The sequence below is a fragment of the Sinohyriopsis cumingii genome, chromosome 3 (genome assembly GCF_028554795.1).
Source record: "Sinohyriopsis cumingii isolate HCF-2022 chromosome 3, ASM2855479v2, whole genome shotgun sequence".
In the NCBI taxonomy this organism is placed as follows: domain Eukaryota; kingdom Metazoa; phylum Mollusca; class Bivalvia; order Unionida; family Unionidae; genus Sinohyriopsis; species Sinohyriopsis cumingii.
Genome location: NC_142963.1, coordinates 123,872,739 through 123,897,325, shown reverse-complemented (window position 1 = coordinate 123,897,325; position 24,587 = coordinate 123,872,739). Strand labels below are relative to the sequence as shown.

The window sequence follows — 24,587 nt, the reverse complement described above, 5'->3', positions numbered from 1 at the left end:
GTCAGGCCCTTGGAGTGGCTGGTACCAGTGATAGCCAGACCATCTTCTATACCGCCAGCATCCAGGTTGACCATTTGTCAGGCAAACCAGCTGGTAGTTCTTATCTACAAGATAGAGGCAGTGACATTTTCAAAGGGGCTGGGATTGAGAGTTCAATGCCATATGGTATGACTTCTCCAGAGCTGCAATGAGACCCAGATTAGGGCTCAGCACACATACTCAGATTTTACCATGGAACGGATTGAATTTAGCTTTAAAGCCACCATCAAGGAAATTTATAGGGTGTAGACTACTTCAGAATGACCTCCACCCCACCACACCCACAGATACTCAAGACTAAAAGCTAAAAGCACTGGTAGCTCTCGATTAGGAAAATGAGCTTCCCCAACTGGCTAGAATTAAGGAGATCAAAAACTGGCTTTTGGGTGGTGGTAATGACCCAGGAACTCAAGTTCCAGCAACATTTTCATTTTGATGGTATAAAACTCAGATGCCTTCAATACTGATCTCCCAGCCATTGATAAGAATATAGCAGTAGTTCATATGCCTGCTCCATATGTTCCATGTTCTGCCAAATATGGTTCAGAACATAGTTGCTACTTCTTCAGTGTTAAATTTGGCATCATTGTCAATTTTCAGACTTGCAGAGAAATACAGCAATAGCCAGTGCTTTGGAGACAATGGCCAAAATTGCTAGGGTCATTAACAGAGCAACTCGACATGGCCAACTTCATCAAACCGTAACATTACAGACGACCCTGTTTGGGTCACCATTGTTTTTGGACAAATAATCAAAGAAGTTTGAAGGTACACAGCTCAGGAACTGCCCCTGAAAAAACTCAGCCACAGCCAATCCCATGTGACATTAAGCAGCCTTTCTAGACAAGGGATCTTTTAAGTCAGATGTACAACAATATCAATCCAAAACCAATGCCAGGAGACAACAGTGTAACCAACTTCAGAGGCAGTCATACAGAGGCAGTGAGAAACCTAATTTCTCCACCTTCAAGCCTCCTAGCCATAAGTAAATATGGTCACGTTTCAAAATGCAGACTGTAGACATTGTGCTAAGGACACAATCGCTGGAGTTTTATTCATGACTGTTTTTATTTGGAAAGTGAATGGCCTTCTTTTCTCTGATTTTTGCAATTTGTCTGTACTTGTTAAAACTAAAATAGCCTTATTTCTTTTTTATTCTCTATTCTAATAAAGTGGGAGGTCGTGGGTTCGAACCACGGCCAAGTCATACCAAAGACTTATAAACATGGTACTAACAGCTACCTCGCTTGGCAATCAGCATTAAGAGGTTAATGTTAGGACTTGTTGGCCTGGTGTCAAAATAATGTGACTGGGTGGGACATCATGCTACATGTCTGCGGCATGATGCCCCAGTGCTAGACATCACTATAAACTGCCACACTGCAGACATCATAGTAATATGACTGAAAAATTGTTAAAGCTAAGTTAAAAATCACAATCAAAATCACACACTATTCTAAAAAAGGTTGGCAGAAAATCGAAGTTTGATGTACAGTCATGCTGTTACTTGCACAACTGAGCAACAAAATAAAGAACTATTGCCCTGTAAGAGCTTGAAATACTGATTTAAGTACTTTTTTATTCTGATGGAATTAGTAGAAAATACTTGTAATTATAGATATCTAATGGGAAGGTATTTGTTACATAAATCAACTGTAACAAAAAAAAAATCAAAACAACTGAAGAGCTCACTCTGGTAGAATTTTTATTAATTTCTTGTACATTTTATTGTGTAAATTTGATTTATAAATGTAGTAGATACAAGTGTATACAATTAAACTGAAAATAAAACTATAAATACATACATAATAGAATTGCTAATTTAGAGAAATAATGAAAATTTTCCTTAAAAATTTTGGAATGTATGCATGCTTGGCTGAAGAGTTAATACAAAGAACATACAATATGCAATACATTCATTCCCATTCTGTAACATTTTGTTCTATACTGGTATTCTGCACAGTTAAACTTTTGAATTTATTTGATAATATTTGATTTTTTCATCAAGACCTGTGTGCATGGATGGCCATACCAGTATGATGCAATTAAAGGCAAAGAGTGAAACAGTGGCCAGAATTCCATCAAGTTTTGTTCGAAAATTTCAAACATGATCTAGGTCTTGCCAAGGTAAAGTCAAATATCAAATCTTCTATAAATCCATTCAGTCACTCACAAGTTATCAAGTGGAAGAAAAGTCCTAATTAAAGAGAAAACTCTAAATCGACCAAGGACAATAGCTTCATGAAGTTTTGTTGTAAACTGAAAATCAAGCTTTGCCTAATAAACAAAATTTGTTTTTAATCCATGAAGCTTTTCAAAAGTTATGGAGAGTATATGATATTTGTGTGCAATGTGACATAAATGGAGGAGACAGATTATATGCCCCCATCCATAGAGAGATTTTGGTCATTAATGCTTGAGGTGGAAGGAAGTTTTATTTAGTGTTACTTGAGGACTTCTATTCAAACTATTACATATGGTAAATGAATAACAAACATTTGTACAAGTCTTAAGAAAAATAGAATTAAACATTTCCTTTCATAATAATGCAATACCTCTAAAGAATCATTATACTCTTCTTATTTATGAACCAGTAATATTGTCATAAAGCAATGTGCTGGTAGACACTATGTCAAAAGTTTCAATAAAAAATGTACAAACTGGAAAAAAAAAAAATCAAGTATATTTAACTTTTTTCATGTTGAATCTTAAAATGGACAACATGTACTTTAGTCATAGCTAAGGCAGCAACATTTACAAAAAGTCTCTAAATCTGTACATTAACTGAATGCTGTTTAGCGTTTAGTTGAAATTCAGTCTTATTTTCATATCTGGACCTCTACAATCTCTCGGCAGACAGCTAAGTATATAAATTTCAGAATGTCTTGAACTTGTGGGTTTTTTTTAATGTGGCATACTGATACAGCAAATAATGATCAAGGAATCTAGAGGGTTGCAAACTCCAGGTTCTTTTACCATATACGATATGCATTACCGACAGCCACTTTCATTTACATGGTTAACAATTTTATAAACATTTACAGAAAGTAGCCTCAAGTAAACTGTATGTACACGTAAATGCTGCAGCCTTACTTAACAGATAACTTGGAAATGAATGGAAAATGTTATAAACTTCCAGACTTTTACATGAAATAACATGGACAAAGTAAAAAAGCATTAATTGTTAAGATCTGTTCATATAGTCACTGTGATAATAATGCCATTACAATTTCTGTTTATATAGTACATAGCTGTTTGAGATATCTCTAACAGAAATGACCCTGATCAGTATGAACATTTTTCAATGTAAATTATAATTATAAATATATGTAAAAAAACACACATATCTAATGTAAAATTAAGCCTTATTAATCAATTTAATAGCAATGTGTAAAGGAAAATCTTAAAATGTGATTATTAGGTTACATAATATAGATATCTTCATGAAAGCAAAGTTTTTAACAAAGTTCCTATATTTCTGAGAAATAAGGAAAGAGTTGGGGAAAAAAGAACAGATTTTTACAAATACCAATCAGATAAAAATATAACTGAATCATAACTGAACTGATCATAAGTTTAATTTATTAAATTTTTACCAGAATATACGGAGGCTTAGTTAAGTACATGGTTATATGTCTAATTTTGATGTTCTGGGAGAGTCTCAAAATGGAAACAGCTATTGATGTTGAAAAATGCACATTTTCAGAGCAAAAATGTTTCTGATTCCGTTAAGGGTAATACAGAAATTTTTGTTTCATAAAGTATGGGAATCCTGTTTTAAAAAACTTCATGTAGGTTTTGAATGTTTGAAGGTATTTAAGTTTAGGTCTCACAATATGTTAAAAACAATATATATTGTGGCAAACAGTATTATACATATTTTCCTTCTATGTCACATGTCTTAAACTAAAAATGTCCACAGAGATGATGCACGAAAATAATTCACTGAATAGGTCTTTCAAATAGAAAAACAGGACAAGGTACAATATATATATATTTGGTGGAGGAAGACCCTGGGAAGAGCCACCAATCTAAGGGGTAGCTACTTGCTAGTTTTCTCACTTACTATCATTGGTTGAACCAAGACTTGAACCCATGCAGTCGGGTGAGATGTGAGTGATCTCTAAAAGCATGCACCTGAGACCACTCAGGCACCCAGGACTTTCATTTTTAATCTCATACAGTATTTTGATTGATCTGAACAAATGAAGATGAAGATGTAAAGCCAAATTATTTGACAGAGAAGTTATAAATCAGACCGTAGTGATACTAGCTGATCCCTACTGTGTACAAGTGATATCACAAATGACTAAATTTACTGTAATTAGTAATTCAAGACTCAATTCCTAACTGAATACAATACTTCTCTGTATTGTACTTGTTTAAATACTTATAACGGTAACTTTAGTTTGTTTTAATACTTATAATGCACTGGTAAACCTCAAGTCTGATCTTGAACATCTACAGATTCGGAACATGATTTGGATAATATTGAGTAATTGTGAATATTATCTGTATTTCATAATAAAAGGTATCATATTTAGCAAGTTAGGAGGACTTTGTTGACATAATAAAGCACAAAATACCTTAGTTTGAATATGAACAAATCAAATTCAAAATCAACTGCTTGCTGATATTAAGCATTTCAGACCAATGACTGTCCCATAATTCTAAGACTGCACATCACATTCTTCAGTGAAGCATGTATGTCTCAGATAAACAGAAAAGGGGTGTTATACTATGATGACAAAATTAAGTACTTTCATAGCACAAACCAGTCCTTAACTCAGAGATCAGTCTTGCAATCAAATTCAAGTCTTTAGCTCAGTTACTGCAGTCAGTCAGCCCTTAACTCTGAGACCAGTCTTGCAGAAGAAGTCAAGTCTTTAACTCAGTTACCAAGGCCAGTCTTGCAGAAGAAGTCAAGTCTTTAACTCAGTTACTGAGGCCAGTCAATAATACATCAGTCCTTAACTCAGTTACTGAGACCAGTCTTGCAGAAGAAGTCAAGTCTTTAACTCAGTTACTGAGGCCAGTCAATACAATAGGACTTACAGATGATACATTTGGAATGTATACCGATCTGCTGTCTCTTTCTCTCTCAAAAACCTCTTTCTGTTAAAATTCTCACTTTTGTTCATTTTATATGAAAAAGCAGCTACTAATTTAAACATATATATAAAAAAATGCATCATGTATAAATTTTAGCTTATTTGCAACAATTTACTTAATTTTATACATAATACAAAAGCAAAACATGGAATGTAATAATCATAGAACACTTTATGAAAAGATTAAATTGTGCTACTTAAATCTGTGTGAAATGCTCAGACCATAAGAATATAATTAAAGAACTTTACATCTGATGGTCATCCTACACTACCAACAAGAGTCATCAAAGTGACCAACACTTTACTGGGTGAAAAGAATATTCATGAATATAAGATAAACAATTTGTTCCTTTTAACTGCAGAGTGCTGAAACCATCTCTGATATTCTTCAGCAATACATTTTTTTTCAAATTAGCTACTGTGGTGGACAGTTTGGAGTCAGCTGGCACTATTTTCATTTAGGCCAGAATAGGCATCATTAGAAGTCGTTTGGTGAAAACCCCTTCATCAATTCAGGGGTAATGGCGACAGCAAGATTCCCAATAATGCCATTGTGGCAGCCATATTGGATGTATAACTAGCACCAATTTTATTTTGGACCAGGTATCATAAGAAGACTGTTGGTGAAAACCCCATGTTGATAATAGCCATCTAGTAGTGATAATATTTTTGAGACAACCACCATTGTGGTCATATTTAAGGTGTCATTTTGGGGGGGGGGGGGCAGGGACAACAGATGAAATCACAATGTCAAAATGACTTTCCATTTAAGAGTAGCAAGCAAGATTTTCAATATGGCCACATACTGAACATCAGATCAGCACCACTTTAATTTATCATTAAACATGGCTGCTGTGGTGGCCATAATGGATGTCAGCTTGGAACCATATTTATTTAGGACCAACTTGTCATTGCAAGAAGGCTTTTTTAAACTGAAAACATCATGCTGATATTCAAAGTGGCTGATGTGGCAGCCATATTAGACTCGAGTATCATTTTCACTTTAGACCAACTAGACCTCTTAAGAAGTCTTTTAGTGAAATCCTGAAGCTGATATGACCATCCATTCAGGAAGAGTAGCGATAATAATTTCAAGATGGCTAGTGAGTGTGGCCATATTTGATGTCAGATTGGCACAATTTTAATTTAAAATCAACTGACGTAATAAGAAGCCTTTTGGTGAAAAGCCCATGTCAGTTTGACTTTCTATTCAGAAGGAGTTGCAGTAACAAGATTTGGAGCATATTGGATAACAAATCAGCACTACTTTCATTTAGGATCAACTTAACATCATATAAAGTCTTTTACTGAAAATCACACATTGATATGACCATCTATTCAGGAATAGTAGTGATAACAAGATTGTTACTATGGTTGCCATATTGGATATCCACACCGCAGAATTTCATTTAGGACCAACTGGGTTGTATGGCTGATGTGTATTTAAAGTTTCATGGCAATCCTCCAGGTAGTTTAGGAGGAGCAGCGATAACAAAACTTGTGCTAACAGACAGAGGTATGATGGATAAAGGACCATCACAGAAGCTATTCTTTTCTAGGGCCAGTAGAGCTAATAACCCTATGGTGACCAATATTTAATGTAAAAAAATATTCCCTTGTTCCTGTGTATAGTAAGCATAAAAAAGACTCATGATCCATTAAAAAAAAAAAACTATGTTAACAGATGCTCAATAGGAATGTTACCTGAATTTGTGATAGCAAACTTAATACTATGCAGACTTTCAAAATTTCAACAAGGTAAAATTTCCATCACTTTACAAGAGTCCCTCAAAGGTATTGGTGATCTAATGTTCAAAAAGAATTTCCAGGAATTCAAGATAAAACAATTTCTTCCTTTTAACTGCTTATTGTTGAAACCATCTCTGATATTCCTGAGCAATGAGATGTTCAAATCTGTGGTAGTCATACCCGATACAAGATCATCACCATTTTCACTTAGGACAAACTAGGTATCATTAACGACTTTTGTTGAAATTCGCATGCAAATATGATCCTCTAATTAAGAGTAGCAATAACAAGCTTTTCAAGATTGCCACTGTGGCAGCCATATGTAACACAAGTAGGCACCATCTGTATTTAGGATCGTTAAGAACTCTTTTGGTGAAAACCCCGTTTTGACAGGATACAAAATTCTTCTGGAATAATAATCACAGCACTCAAGATACTCGTCATATTGGACATCAAATCAGCTTATTTTTATTTGGACAAAATAAACACCATAAGTCTTCTAGTGAAAACCCCAAGTTGATATGATTTTTGATTTTGGGAGAGTAGTGACAAAAAGATTTTCAAGATGCTGCCTTGATCACAAATTTTGAGGTTAGATTGACACCATTTTCATTTAGGACTAAATAGGTATCGTGATTCTTCAGGAGTAGTGATAATACGATTTTAAAGATGGATGCTGTGGTGACAATATTGGATGTCAGAATGGCACCATTTTCATCTAGGACAAATTGGATATCATAAGAAGCCTTTAAAAGAAAACTTATGCAACTATAACCATCCATTCAAGACATGCTGTGATAGCAAGAATGTTATGATGACTGCCTTGGCAGCATCAGTTTACTTTAGGACAAACAAGACATCATAAGCTTTCTTGTGAAAACCTAATGTCGATGATTTCCCATTGATCAGGAGCAGCAATAATAAGCTTTTTATGATGGCCACTTTTGCTACCATACTGGATGTTCAAATAGAAACATTTTCATTCAAGACCAACTAGACATCATAAAAAGACTTCTGGTTAAAACACATACTGATATGACTTTTCATTCAAGAGGAGTAGAGATAGAATTTCAAGATTATAGCAGCTATAACAGACATCATTTAGGACCAACCTGACATCATAAAAAACCTAGTGAAAATCCCTTGATACGACCTCATTTTGATGTAACGACAACAAGGTATTTCAAGATGTCCGCTGTAGCAGTGATATCATATGACCATGCAACACCATTTTATTTACAACCAACTAGATCTTGCAATGAATGTGTGCATCAAGTTTTAAAGCAATCCTCCAAGCAGTTCTGGAGAAGCTGCAATAACAAATTTGTGCTAACAGATGGATGGATGAAGTACAACAGGCCATCCCATAAACAGTTTGTGTCTATGGCCAGTAGAGCTAATAGATATAACCAATTTTGTGTAAAATAAAGCATACATACTTGTTCCTTTCTTACGTGTACAAATTTTATTTTGGTTTTGGATTTGTTCATCTTACTATGAATAAAGAAACTGATTTTATACCAAATGAATCATTTTACCAGTAACTTTTTTACCACCTGAAAAAATAATTATTAACAATACAGTCAGTATGAGCATTTACATATGAAACAGCAATCAGCAAATGATTAGGCTCCATTTATTCACACACAATTGAAGGATCAGCAGGCACTCTTGTTGAGGCTTGTGTCAGTGTAGATGCCACTCTGGCCACTCATTACTTTTTAAGGCTTGTGTCAGTGTAGATGCCACTCTGGCCACTCATTACTTTTTAAGGCTTAATTGCATTGCAACTGAAATTAAAAGGGACAATTCTTATAAAATAAAACCAATCCAAGAGATCCTATGGAATGGTTCCTTGTACATGCAAGCAGAACAAAAAGTAGATTAAATGGCCTATTTTGAATTTCCTCAGTATTAAACTAATTTTTGGAAATCATATGGTACAAATACAGTCTTTTGATTGGTCAAAATATTTTCAATCAAGCTTTCTTGTTGTGTGAACTCTTTTTTTATTAATGGGCCTGGTTGCTTACTGTGAATTTATTCGAAGCGTACCCATTTCTATGGATTTTATGGTTGTTATAAGCTTCACTAAAGTTCTTTAAGACAAAAGGGCCCCTTTTCCTCATTAGAAACATAACCACAAAATGAACTACTGATGCAAAACTGGAAATAAATTCAAAGTTCAACTAATCTTGACAGTACATACCTGAAAAACAAATTTAATAAAAATGCTTTCAGAAATTCAGTCTCAAAAAAAGGAAGAAATGCATTGAAAACAAATAAAGGAAAACTGAGAATAAATGCAAAGACATACCTTTAGCTCCTTTGGCCTTTAAACCTGTGAAGCTGATCAAATATATTAGTGCTTCTGATTAGTTGCTATATGTGTCGCCATTAAGCATAGTACAGTATTCCTCCCATAGTCCGATCGGGCCAGCCTAATGCCATATAGATGTCAATAGGAGTATGGAGAGGGGTTATTATCAGACAAAAATGTCCTAAGTTAATATAAATAAAAATTAAAAAGGGTGGGTTGGTCTTATCATTTAGCACGGAGTTATCACAGAAAAAATATGGTAAGTGTTGTGAGGTGATTTTGATTTTTAATGTAGTTTTAACAATTTTTCAGTCATATCACTACAACGTCTGCAGTGAGGCAGTTTATAGTGATGTCTAGCACTGGGGCATCATGTCCCACCCAGTCACATTATCCTGACACCAGGCCAATCAGTCCTAACACTAACGTCTTAATGCTGAGTGGCAAGAGAGGCAGCTGTAAGTACCATTTTGTTATAAGTCTTTGGTATGACTCAGCCAAGGATCAAACCCACGACTCCCGCATCTGAGATGGACACTCTTACCACTAGGCCACCAGAGTGGTAAATATGGTAAGTACATATGCATATTGAAAAAGGTAAGAGACCAAAGAATAAAGCACCAATTAGAAAAAGTACACATATATATTCCAACAGCAACAAAAACATGCACATTAAGTGAAACAATGTTTTCTTTTAGCTAAGTAATGGTTAAGTATTGGAAATGCAGATACCTTTCTGAGTTTATCTTTGACCCAACAAGTTTTAGAATCCCAGAAACATGGGAAAACTAGTTTGGAACTCAAATTTTTATAAAATGATTTATATAAATAGCATTAAGATTCTCTATGGGATTCACATACTGTAAGCTGATGAAAAGTCCTTACTGTTACACAATAAATTTAAGCACTGAGAACTAGTTTCACCTATTAGAAAACAAGGGAAAGTAAAGAACTTGTAATTTTAACAGAACCTTTACTATCATAAGTTCACTATGATCATTCTAAAACTACACTTACTACAGTAAAAAACGCCTTGAAAGACCACCTATCTTGAGATCCAATTCTCAATGCATGGATATATTAACTGCACAGCACATTGACTTGTTGAGAGACCAAAACTGCCTTAAGAGACCATTATTTCTGAGCAGAAGAGATGGTCTTTCAAAACAGATTCTAACGTTTATCATTCTTTTGTGCCAATCATTCTAAGGATGCATCTTACTATGTACCAGGAAATAAATGAAGTCTAATGACATAGTCTACAGAGATATCTTTTTAATCCTAGATATACATTAAGAAGCACTTAATGATATTGTGTAAAAACAAAATCAATGGAGCCATTACTTGTATATTTATTGATAAATTGAAAAATGGCATAAGAACTATAATATGTAGAATCAAACAGTGCCATATGAACAAGACTTTTGTATATTACATACTTGAAATAGAGCTGTGAAGAGGATGCCAGGCTTAATTCATCTTTAATTTAAAGGAACTTTTCCTTTTGGAAGAGAGGGAAGTAGCCACTGAAAATTAGAGGATAAATTTAAATAAGCAATTTGCAGTAAAGCATGTTAATCCCCTCCCCAATCTCACCTTTATTATCATACCCACTAAGGTCTAGCCTGCATTCAACTACAACTGTATGGACCCAGATTATGAATCCCCCAAATCCAGGTCTATGTTGTTTGTAGAAAATCACAAGCAGAATTAACAATGCAGAGTGACCCAGATTTGTTGTTGCATTATGCAATGACAGATAGACTGGGTGTAAGTTGTTTGCAATTTGGTGTACATATAATATAAGAGCAAACATGGAGGTATTTATTAAATATCTTGTCCCATTAAAACACACTACTCCAGCACCTTTACCACAGTCTAGTTTTTAAATTTGTTTTAAGCTGTACAACTGAGATAAATCAAAATGTTGGATTTTAATCAAAATGGTTTTACTCATTAACTCATTCCCACTTGTGCTGTTGTAAGAAATGAATACTTGATGGAGCTAGACTGTACTTCATTAGTTTAAATTTTATCCTCACTTAAGTATTGTTTATTCAGAACTGTGCACCAAAGCAAAACAGAGCAATCCATTGTGTTAAGTACAAGCATATTAAGTATCAAGTTGGTGAGTAGTTAATGTATTTAGTCAAGCAATCGATCAGTCAGCCAAACATAAAACACCATAAGCTAAAGATTCTGTAACATTCTCTTGGACAGCATCAAAATTGAGTGTCTCAGCATATTAATGTATCAAATATCCTGGATGTATTCTACTGAAACTTTACTCTGCAGTGATCTTACTTATCCAGGTAAGCAAATATGCTGATGGTAGAATGTGAATCCATACACTTTCGGTGACAAGTCTGGCATGCTAACCACCTAGCTAAACATGGCTCCCTCCATTAGTCGCCTATTGTGACATGCAAGAGTGCACATCAAGCCTATTCATTCCTGCGCCTGTAAGAGCTTAACGAAATAGGAAGGTGGTGTTGATATCAATGTTTGTAAAGATTTAAACTACAAAAAACTCAGTCACCTCAACATCTTGTAAGAATATTTATCTGTTGACACACTCCATATACACCGATGCAAATGTTGACAATAACTTGAATGAATTTATGTTGGCCAAACTTACTGCTAATTTTATGTATTTTAAACACATTCTTAATACCTCTTTATGATTCTCTTACCACTACACTCTAATTCAAGTCCAGTCCTCTACAACAATAAAGGACAATAATATGTCTACAGCAATAGGTCTTCATAAGAAAAAGTTTGCTGGAGAAAAAAGATTACTCACATCAAAGGATCTGAGCTAAGTCTTCCATATGTGTAGATATAAATTTTAAATAGAAGTGTTCTTTGCAACCGAATGATAACATGTCATGGGTAGAAATAAGCACTTTCTTCTGACCATGTCCCTGTTCAGTCGAGACTAGCTGACTGTCCTCTTTTCAGTTCAGACTGGATGACCATCCACTTTTCAGTTTAGCTCTGACCATCTACATATCACTTAACACTAGCTGACCATCTACTTATCAGTCTAGACTGATTGACCATCCACTTAAGTCCAATGATTCAGCTAATTTACCTCACAGTAATTTGTATTTTAAAAAGAAAACAGTGCTTGCTAATGTGGTTATCAATTGATTTTATTGCATGTAAAGATATCCATGTGTCTTCTTCATGCACACTCATGAGATTGTTTGGGAAACACAGCTGTGGTTTCTTTGGTTAAGCAAGCAATTATGTACTACTATTAGTCAATCAAAAGAATCCTTAATACTTGCATTTGTTGTGCTAATTGTGTGCTTACTTTAGTGTGCAGGATATTTTGGACAGTAGGTTGAAAATAAAAAATATTTTGTATTGATTGAAAGATTAATAAAAATAAAAGGACAGTTTAATAGAAATGTTTACCAGACATGAGGGGAAAAAAGTTGCAAGCTTTGTGATATTCATCACAGATATACAAATGGACAGTATTTGGTTTGACACAGTGATAATTTTGTTGCCATATTTAAGAAAAGAAAACCATTTATAATAGTCCAAATATCAATGTTTCTACAATTATTTTTCAGAATAAAGGCAAAAATGCAATATTAAAAGGATCAAATCAAGAAACAAAAAGTCTTTTGTTGTTGTAGGGTTTAATGCCATTTTTTCAGCAGATAGACTATACAAGGTGGCCAGTATAAATGGTGGTGGAAGAACCCCGAAAAACTTTGGAAAGAACCACTGACCCACGAGAAGCTACTGGCAAGCTTTCTCACATACCCACACTGGCCAAACCCAAGACTCGTACCCATGCAGACAGAGGCGAGATGGCAATGATCTGTACCCACTCTGCCACTCGAGGTCCCAAACAAAAATCCTACAAACAAAAATCAGCTCCCTAGAAAATTTGATTTCCTTTTCATCTGAAAAGACGTACAAGTCAAACTGCAAAACGAAAACAAAGATCCTGATCTGCCAAAGCATAATGCACCTGCAGATCAGGTCTATCTTGTTCATTCTACTAATTACTCCAAACAAACAGCACAGACCCAGATCTGCCAGTGCATTATGCATCAACAGATCTGGGTCTGTGCAGTTTGCAGCTGGACTCATAAGCAAGTATATATAAGTAATTCCTGTTACTTATACCTAAATAATTGAACAGCTTTGCAAAGACACCTCCATTTAGAGAATATCTGTTCATATAGGACTAGAGTCAAACCTACCTTTTAACCATACTTATGTATTTCACCTCTTTATCAATGACACCTAAAGGACTAATGTCGGTAATCTTTTAAGTCGCGTCAAACTGCAAACAACAAAGATCCTCATCTGTCATAGCATAATGCGCTATATATGAGTATATATGGTAGATTCTGTGAGTATATGAGTATATATATGGTAGATTCTGTGAGTATATGAGTATATATGGGAGATTTTGTGAGTATATTAGTATATATGGGAGATTTTGTGATCCTCTGGATTTTTTTTTTATAGACTAGTTTATTGTAACTGGAATGCAGAGTTTGTGAACAGCGCATAAAGATGGTTTGCTGTTGTATTTTTTTCATTTGGTATTCCGGTGACCAACTTCGACTTTCAATAAATGTTCAGTGAAATTAAAAATACAGAAAACATACATGGTTTATATCATAAATGTTTCTTGCCCATTCTGTCTACAATTATAAGCCATTTTGGAATAGAGTCCAAACTGGATATCTGCAACTATTTAGTTCAAAATTTTTGGTGATGGTTAAATGAGTGGAAATTTGGGAATAAACATACATCTTGTATCCTGAGGTGTCAGTGGCGTATCGATGATTTTCTTCAATGCCATGATCCAACGTTCCCTGTCATCATGACTTTCAGCGCAAAGAATGTACAGTCGTTCAGGTGTCTTCTGTGTAAAGGGGAAACCCTGATTGCTCTTCACATCTGGACCACCAATATCTACACTGTATCCACCATCTTGGTGTCCAATGAACACCTCACCTTTGGGGAAGGGGCTCTGAAACAAATATTTTGCATACTTAGACCAGCTTCTACTGGCTGGATGCATGAACTTTGTGCTGTAAGTTGTTTTTGGCTCACTTATCAATAAGGCCTAGTGAGCTTATGGTTTGATTCATCCTCAGTTGTTGTGCATCCTATGTTATCCACAGTCCATTTACCATTGCCATTTACAACATTTTCTCACAATCACTTGGCCGAATGTGATAAAATTCTAAAGAACGCTTCCTGGCATAAAGCTCTTGCGAATTTGTTCAAATTATGATAATACATCAACAAATATGGCCTCTGTTACTAAAGATAGAATTTATTTAATACTTTTTCTCAAAATTTGTTAAACAGAATCTGAATAAATCTTTAAAAAAAGTATTCTTTCATGAAGTTCTTTCAAGTGTTTAAAATTATGCCAATCCACCTTACAATATGGCAACCATTACTAAAAAGTGAATAAAGTTTAAAACACTTACCAAAAACTACTATGAACAACTGGATCAAATCTGACAGCAATTTATTTAAATGATGCCAAACTAGTATAAAATATGTCTACCATTATTAAACAAATATAGAACCCTTTAAAACTGCTCAACAGAATTTGACCAAACATGACAGAAAGCATCCTGGCATGAATGTCTCTAAAATTTGTGCAAAAAAAAAAAACTCAAAAAGAATTTGACAGAAAGCATCATGGCATGAAGTGCTTTCAAATTTTGTCAAACAATGTCAATCCATCTTCAGATATGGCCACCATTATTGAAAACTGATAACTTATGAATTACTTCCTCTTTAAAATCCTCAACAGTCAGACCAGATCTGAAATATCCTTATCCTGGCATAGAGAGCACATGATGCCTTCCAATATCAAATACTGCTACTGTTAATAAAAATCTACAAAATATTAAACAAGTTATTCTCAGAAACTGGCCAGCATCATTTGACCTAATCTGACAAAGTTTTCTGGTGATAAAGGCTTTTAAGTTCATATAAGTGATGGAAATCTGGCATCAAACATGCCCAATGTTACAAAAAAAAAATAGAAAAGGCTTTAGCAACTTCTAAAACACCAAGTGATAGACTTTGATGAAGCTTGAATGCCTTTCAGATGTATACAAATATGCTGTTCCACCATTAAATATGGTTGCTGTTAGTAAAAGTAGACAAATGTTTACACATCTTAAATAAACTCTAAAAACTGCTGAAAAGAATTTAATTAACTTTCACACAAAATGTCCTGGCATAGGGGCCTTTCAATATTGAATAAATTATTCTGATGTGACATCAAATCTGAATGAAGTTGGAAAAACTTGTGAATCCTTGAAATAACTGTTGTCACAGCAATCAACAGTAGTGGAAGAAATTTTAATAGCAAGGATCCTATTGACTCCTTGTAAAGGAAAGCAAGGGAAAGAACCTATAATGAGAATTATTTTAGAATCACAGGTTTATGGTTATGCAATACTTTTATACTTGCAGAAAAAAGCTTGAACATAAATAAAATAATGTAACAATAAATATGCACAAGTTTAAATAAAACAAGTTATAAAATTAAAACCATATAATAAACAGTATGTACTATAATGAATGAGTTACAATATGAACTGAAGAAAAATATAAAATAGCAACATAACAATGAAGTGTATATTCACACATCTGACATGTACCAACTTTTGTTAAGAATATTCACACGACTACTGTTTGTCCACAATAGAAAAGATTATCTGCATGATGACTAATCAATGCATTAGGGATGCATCCAAAATATTAAGAATTTTGTAAACTCTGCTAAACATAAAATTACCCATTACTACCATTACAGGCTTGATGGCCGATTTACTGGCCTACAAACACTTTTTAAAAAGAAAGGAAATTGTTCCATAGTGTCTATTTTGTATGGCGACTATGTACTAATTGTTTCACTGCTGTCATTCAGTATTTGTACTGTGATCAGTGTCTGTCTCACAGTTTGCATTATAACAACTATGATGTGGTGTGCAAACAATCAGAGGCTTGCCTGTGAGTTAGTGGTTATTCCCCAAAAAGAAAAAAAAATTGGGTAATTAAAATTCACTTCGACATTCCAGAATTTTATTTTAAATAGACATGGCAAAATATAAATAAAGAAATGTCATTATTCAAGGTATTAATCAGAGTAGTTGAGTGGAAATAAGCCAAACTGTCATGCAAAGGATCCAGGATAAAATCCCACTCTATGCTTTTCTTTATTTTTTATTCGTAATATGTTTTGTTATCTTGAATTAAGAAAGAATTATGTCACTCATATTTGCTATGCAAAGGTAAATTTCAAGTGTATGCTTTCTAAGCTTGAATTAAGAAAGAATGTTGTCCACAGATCTACTGTGTGAATTACACAAAACACTGCTGAACATAAACAATCAACAGCTGACATTATCTAAGAAAACTGTTACTTTCAAACTCTTAATACACTTTTGCTAGCCAGCTCATTGGTGCACACAAAGAAAAAAATTTATGAGCAAATAATGGAAAAAGTTCATTGACTGGGTGACAACACTGACATTTTTTCACCCATCAGAATTACACAATATTTATTCAAACATTTCTTTTTCTACTGGAGGTGAAGGAGTATAGTGCTGTAAAAGTTTGAACAACAGTGACTTGAAACGATGGAATTAAAGTTAATCAGTTACAAAAATGAGTATATTTTGGAAATCAGGTACATGGCAGCCATACAAATAGCTTTACATAAATTATACACATAGCAGCCATGTGAATAGTCTTTACAAATGAGATACATGGCAACTGTGTGAACAGTCTTTCCCAATTAAAGTACATAGTGGTTGCGTGAACAGCATCAGCGATATAACAAAGTTGAAATTAACTTGATAAAGTAATTATATTTATTTGTAAAATAACTTTTTGCAAAATGCCAACAAATTTTTACAATCCATGAATGAACAGGTTTTTTCAAAAAGGAAAAATGCTTTGCAGGAATTCTTTAACAAAGCAATGTAGCTTCAAGGCTGAAGAAGTAAAAGTGTCTCTTAAGCACAAAAATATATGTATCTTGGTTTCTGTAAACATTTATGTGCAAGAAAGTGATTTTGCTTCAAGTTTCTTGCAAAATTAAATTTGCAGAGAATTACTGCTAAAGACTTTACTACATTTAACATTCATTAATATTCTGAAGGAAGTGTTTGGTTAAATGGAGTCTGACAGTTGCTAGTAATGCTATATTTAAATGCCTGAAATAAACGTTGTTTATTAAGTTATCATATTATTGTACATTATTTTATGGCATTAATAAAATTATATATTAATTCCATATATTAGTTCCATTACCCACAAATAATTTAAATGTACATTTTGTAACTGTAACCTGTAATAATAAATATAAATACTAAAACACTTCCAAATTTAATTACCAACAGCAAAGAAACCCATAACAGTAAACAAAAATCCTGAGAAATTTGGATGTCAATCCAGGTTGACAATATGGTGCATTTTAAACCTACAATGTTCTGCTGATGTGTCCAATGCCTTAACCACAGAGCCACTGCAACTCTCTTGGCTGCTGATGTGTCCAATGCCATAACCACTAAGCCACTGCAACTCTCTTGGCTGCTGATGTGTCCAATGCGTTAACCACCAAACCACTGCAACTCTCTTGGCTACTGATGTGTCCAATGCCTTAACCACTAAGCCAATCCAACTCTCTTGGCTACTGATGTGTCCAATGCCTTAACCACTAAGCCACTGCAACTCTCTTGGCTGCTGATGTGTCCAATGCCTTAAGCACAGAGCCACTGTAACTCTCTTGGCTGCTGATGTGTCCAATGCCTTAACCACTAAGCCACTGCAACTCTCTTGGCTGCTGATGTGTCCAATGCCTTAACCACTAAGCCAATGCAACTCTCTTGGCTGCTGATGTGTCCAATGCCTTAACCACTAAGCCACTGCAACTCTCTAGGCTACTGATGTGTCCAATGCCTTAACCACAGAGCCACTGCAACTCTCTTGGCTGCTGATGTGTCTAATGCCTTAACCACTAAGCCACTGCAACTCTCTAGGCTGCTGATGTGTCCAATGCCTTAACCACAAAGCCACTGCAATTCTCTTGGCTGCTGATGTGTCCAATGCCTTTACCACTAAGCCACTGCAACTCTCTTTGCTGCTGATGTGTCCAATGCCTTAACCACTAAGCCACTGCAACTCTCTTGGCTGCTGATGTGTCCAATGCCTTAACCACAAAGCCACTGCAACTCTCTTGGCTGCTGATGGGGTCCAAGTTATAACTCCTGGGTCAGGGCCAAATCTGGGGTAAGGAAAGACCAAGGAATCCATTCTAGTAACTCCCCTTATAATGTCAAGCAAGTGTGTATACTTTTGATGTAGGGACAAAAGCAATTTCTGAGTTTATTAATTACAGCCAAGTCCTCAGGGGTTGAAAGAAATCCAGGGGAATATGCTGCTTGTATCCTTGCTAAGTTGACACAGACTACAAATAAAACATCTATCAAGGTCAATCACTTGCACCACATTTTCATCTAAGTGCTCGACATCAAAGGAAGCTGACACCACCAAATTGTGAAGATACTAACTAAACTGAAGGATGGTGGAAACACTCCTTTGGTTATGCAGGCCTCATGTACATACTATGTATCAGACATGAAAATGAACAAAAAGTAAAAAAGAAGAAATAAAATCACACTTCCACAACTGGTATGCTAAACAGGTCAAGGAAGCCATCTTGGAAAAGGAGACTGTTACTGTTGATTAGTGAATCTTGCATTCTCATTAATCAGCCATTTCATGCTGTAGTGATAATCATAGCTTACATGACAATAAGCAAAATATCGGACCTAAAAGGCAGTGGTTCTGAGAAAGCTGGACTTGTCTGATTCTGCAATTTGGGGATTATTTACCTGACAAGCATTTGTAAGATACCATGAGACTTGTCTGACATGACACTGATACAGTGACTTTGTTTGAAAACCATTGAAGTGTGAGCTTTAGTGTATAAACATAGTATTTCATTAATAATTCTGCTTCAAGCAATAGTATTTTAAGGCTTGTTGTTCTTATCAATTAAAATATATGGATAAAATTAAAAGTGCTTTCAAGAGGATTTGCATTTTTCAAGAACAGTTGCACTCGAAGTATTGATTTGAAGTATTAAATTTAATATTCATATACTAGTATTATTTATTATTCTTTATTTCATTGTCAGTGTTACTACTGTCTGAATACCTTATGCTTTTTTCTCTTTTCTCTATCCTTACTTATTTTAAAATTTCAAGTCACAATCGCAATTATCTCTCCCACCATGATACCTACCTAAATCAACACCACGTCAATAAACGTAATGCTGCCTTTCTTGTTTTTATCCCAAGAATCTGAATACCAGTATTCCTTTTCATACTGTATATACTTGATTATAAGTAAACTTGATTATAAGTTGATCCCCCCACCCTTATTTTACGGCTGCAAAAGGCTCATTTCTCTTTGACCTGCCTAATACAAGTCATGGTGAAATTGCAAGTGAGATCCATCTGAAAAATTGACCTCTCATCAGTCAGAGTTGCCCTCTGGAAAAATAAACAGGCCAAACTGTATAACTTGATTAATAGAAAACATTAAGACAAAACCATCTTAATAAAATTATAAAATAGAGTGGAATATGTCAGAAATAAACTGACAACTTACATTTTGTCCACATTCTTGTCTTAAAATCCATAGAAATTCATAATGCTTGAAATTTAAAATCCATTTATATTATAAATTCATGAATTCTATTATAGGTCACAAACCAGAGTAGCTCAAAATGAACATTTCACAATATCACAAAATATGTCAAATCCATACATCTTACAATTAAACAAGTCCACATATATGTCATTCATCATATCCTATTGATTTCAATAATGTCATCTTGTACAAAGTTAAAATAATCATCCTCACTGACTGAGTGACCAAAAAAATTAAGAAATCCTCCATCATCATCTATTCATCATAAATATATCTGATTCATTCTCTTTAATGTCATATATGAGTGCTTATACATAGACTGAACTTACAGTCTATTAAATCTATTAAAGGATGTAAATGACGAAGTGTCACTTGTGCAGCAAGATCACAGGGAAATCATTAACAACCCTCTATAACTTTGCACTGAACATGTATCAAACTAACAGCATAATCGATAGGTTGTGACGTAGAAAAAATAAATGGTGCTGCCTTTCAAAGCTACAGGTTTAAGGTCAAACATGTACAGGAAGTCACTGAACTCAACTGAACAGTGAGTGAGCGATTAAAATTTTTAACGCAGCTTTAACAATTTTTCAGTCATATTGCTACGATGTCTGCAGTGTTACAGTTTATAGTGATGTCTAGCACTGGGGCATCATGCCGCAGACATGTAGCATGATGTTCCACCCAGTCACATTATCCTGACACCAGGCCGACCAGTCCTAACACTAACCTCTTAATGCTGAGCACCAAGCGAGGCAGCTGTTAGTACCATTTTTGTAAGTCTTTGGTATGACTCAGCCAGGGTTTGAACCTGCGACCTCCCACATATGAGATGGATGCTCCAACCACTAGGCCACCGGCGCGGTCTCAACTGAACAAGTATTAAATCTAAATCTGCAGCCTGATCAACAGAATTGTCAACTTGAAAAAACAAGCCAAAGGTTTATTGGCTCATGTGCACAGGCAAATAACTTGAGAAATATCTCTTGAGAATTAAATCTGACATATCAAAAAGAAGAATATAAATTAAATCAAAACTTTTACTGCAAACAGTGTTTAATCAGCAAAACGCAAAATAAAATACAAAATACTGGGTATTCTGACTTGCAGAAAATGGAAGCAATATACCTGCATGTGAACACCCAACGTAAACAATACTGACACTTAACTTATTGGTGGGTAATATTTAATTTACCTGTAATATTTTCAAATTGATCCAATCCAAATAACTGTAGATACAAGTATTGTGTAATGAATATTGTCATGAAATAAACAAATTGCATACCATACCTTTCTAGATGAGGAAAGTGATATCAAAATGAAAAAATAATTGCACAGAGAGTATTCGTATGTATTTCAAATATCTAGAGTTTCCAACATTGTACCTTTGTTTGTCACATATTTTGTATGCAACACTGATAAGACAACCAATACTTTTCATGAATAGAATTTTCAGGGTGTGTGTTTCTTAACTGTGTTCATTTTAATTAGAAATTGATTTGTGAAATATTATTTATAGATTTTTAAAGTTATTTTCTTGTTACTAGTACATGTAGGTACTGAAACTTTTTAATATTTTAACTATTTGTGTGTGTGTGTGTGTGTTGGATTTTAACAAAGCTTTAACAATTTTTCAGTCATATCACTACGATGTATGCAGTGTGGCAGTTTATAGTGAGTCTAGCACTGGGGCACCATGTTGCAGACATGTAGCATGATGTCCAACCCAGACACATTATCCTGACACCAGGCCGACCAGTCCTAACACTAACTTCTTAATGCTGAGAGCAAAATGAGGCAGCTGTTAGTACCATTTTTATAAGTCTTTGGTATGACTCGGCCAGGGATCTAACCCACGACCTCCTGCATCCAAGGTGGACGCTCTAACCACTAGGCCACCGGAGTGGTTTAACTATTTGTAGCTGAATATAAGATAAAGTTTTCAAAGTGGATGATTCAGAGTAAATGCCACATATTCCTATAATGAAACTAGACCATACAATACAATTGTTCATACTGATTCTTTATAAATTTGCTGACTGCAATTTTTAAAAGGATGCTGATGGTTTACAAAAATATAGCAAAAGTATGAAAAATGACCAAAGCAGATTTTCTTGTGTTTTCCATACATGAAAAAACTATTTTTTTTAGAATAAAAATAAAGTGTAACGTGTAAAAAAGTAAATATCATTTTGGAGAAGAGATCATGTAGGAAAAAAAAAGGATTTGATATTGAAGAAGGTTCCAAAATATCTCCATGATCATCAATATTAAATTCATCTGCATCAGACATAACAGCACTAATGCTGCATAAAAATAGTACAATGCATTGTTTGAATTTGATTATATGTATTTTTGCAATAGACAAGTTCGAAAACAAATATTCATGATACTGATAAAAATATTTTGTCACATTTTTATTTTTAAACCTCGTGATAGAAATAACATGCTCTGACATAATGCTGAGATGGAGATATTTCAGCCTTTTTTCATGCCATTTTGTTTAATGTGCACTACTGCTGCCATTTAGCTCAAACTTTTGTTAAAGAGATAACAGCAACAAAATAGCAAATACAAAATACATACCACATTCCTTCAGTTTCAAAGACAAAATTTATATTTTAATATTCACAATATTTATATTGACCTAAAAATCTTAATTTAATTTTAATCTCAAGAATGATAATTCTGAATGCTCTGCAAGTAAAATAACATCTCCATTGCCACCAAAGTAGATTACCCTTATCTGTTAATGCATATACACTTCCCACAGTTAGGTGATATTTAGTCATATCTTTGTTCATGCTTAGCACAGTTGTACATCTAACTTTAAATTCAAAAGATCTGACACTTTTGTCTGCAAATTTAAAGGTGTCACTGGTTAAGTTACATGAGTGAAACCTGGCATTATACTGCACTGTATACATATTAACATAAATAACATCATTACATGAAACAAAGATAGACTGAAAATATATACCAAACAGCACATATCCAAAAAAACTGATTACAGTAACTATCCTAATTATTAAACACTGTTAACTGCCTTAAGAGCTGGACCTTAGGAATAAAAGTAGGATATAAATAGAGAAAATAATTTAACCATGGAACATGTTCAGTAGCAAAAATTTCTCAGACCACCTGTTGTCAAGATGAACTCACACAAGCTTTAGGAAGTGATACTCTATAAGAGGGTGGTCCAACATCTTTAACACCATGGGCCAAATGGACCAAAAATTGTAAGTTTGTGGCCCACACATGCACACACACATTTATATATATTTATATATTAGTCATAATCATACACACACATTTATATATATGTATATATTAGTCATAATCACACACACATTTATATATATGTATGTATTAGTCATAATCACACACACATTTATATATATGTATATATTAGTCATAATCACACACACATTTATATGTATATATTAGTCATAATCACACACACATTTATATATATGTACATATTAGTTATAATCACACACACATTTATATATATGTATATATTAGTCATAATCATACACACACATTTATATATATGTATATATTAGTCATAATCACACACACATTTATATATATGTATATATTAGTCATAATCACACACACATTTATATATATGTATATATTAGTCATAATCACACATTTATATATATGTATATATTAGTCATAATCACACACACATTTATATGTATATATTAGTTATAATCACACACACATTTATATATATGTACATATTAATCATAATCACACACACATTTATATATATTTATATATTAGTCATAATCATACACACACATTTATATATATGTACATATTAGTTATAATCACACACACATTTATATATATGTATAGATTAGTCATAATCACACACACATTTATATATATGTATATATTAGTTATAATCACACACACATTTATATATATGTACATATTAATCATAATCACACACACATTTATATATATGTATATATTAGTCATAATCACACACATTTATATATATGTACATATTAGTTATAATCACACACACATTTATATATATGTATATATTAATCATAATCACACACACATTTATATATATGTATATATTAGTCATAATCACACATTTATATATATGTATATATTAGTCATAATCACACACACATTTATATATATGTATATATCAGTCATAATCATCACACAATTATGTATATGTATCTATTAGTCATAATCATAATCATTCCAACCCATGAAAGTGTTGAAGTCCACAACCTCTATTTTGTATTAGGAAGAATCTGGCCAGTAACTTTAAAAAGCAGATTACAACTATGTTTTAAATAACAAACCCTGTGATGTGATACCAGCGTCATTCTCCTCAATGCCTATAGTAGTTTTCCTTGAAGATGGTCCAACGAAAACCAGATCAAAATAACGTTTACTGTAGACATCAAAATGTACATTAATGCAGATGGTGCACAGGCATCCAAATACACTTGTATGCAAATCAAACCAAGGCATCAAAAGGCACTTCCATTGAAATGCAGTAGAGGCATCCAAAAGTGCTTATTCTAGGAAAAGGATCAAGCTAGTTTATTAGGTCATGATTGTTTCCCTCACTGTACAAGGTTAGTTGATTTCTATAA

At 33.9% G+C, this 24,587-nt stretch overlaps 1 protein-coding gene across 8 annotated transcripts in view; it reads right to left on the bottom strand.

The window, feature by feature from the left end:
* The window catches only part of LOC149803764 (arf-GAP with dual PH domain-containing protein 1-like), a 97,899-nt gene that overhangs the window by 11,958 nt on the left and 61,354 nt on the right, over window positions 1–24,587 (bottom strand). For 3 of the 8 annotated variants that reach the window (XM_089953536.1, XM_089953541.1, XM_089953542.1), the window contains 3 exons: window positions 14,005–14,227; window positions 10,659–10,745; window positions 1,728–8,689 (listed from right to left, as the gene is read on the bottom strand). In XM_089953536.1, the coding sequence (XP_089809662.1) occupies window positions 10,690–10,745; window positions 14,005–14,227 (279 nt within the window). In that variant the 3' untranslated portion in view covers window positions 1,728–8,689; window positions 10,659–10,689. Of the gene's footprint in view, window positions 1–1,727; window positions 8,690–10,658; window positions 10,746–12,855; window positions 13,097–14,004; window positions 14,228–24,587 lie in introns of those variants that run through there. The other 5 variants (XM_089953537.1, XM_089953538.1, XM_089953543.1 and 2 more) reach the window with 5 other exon arrangements.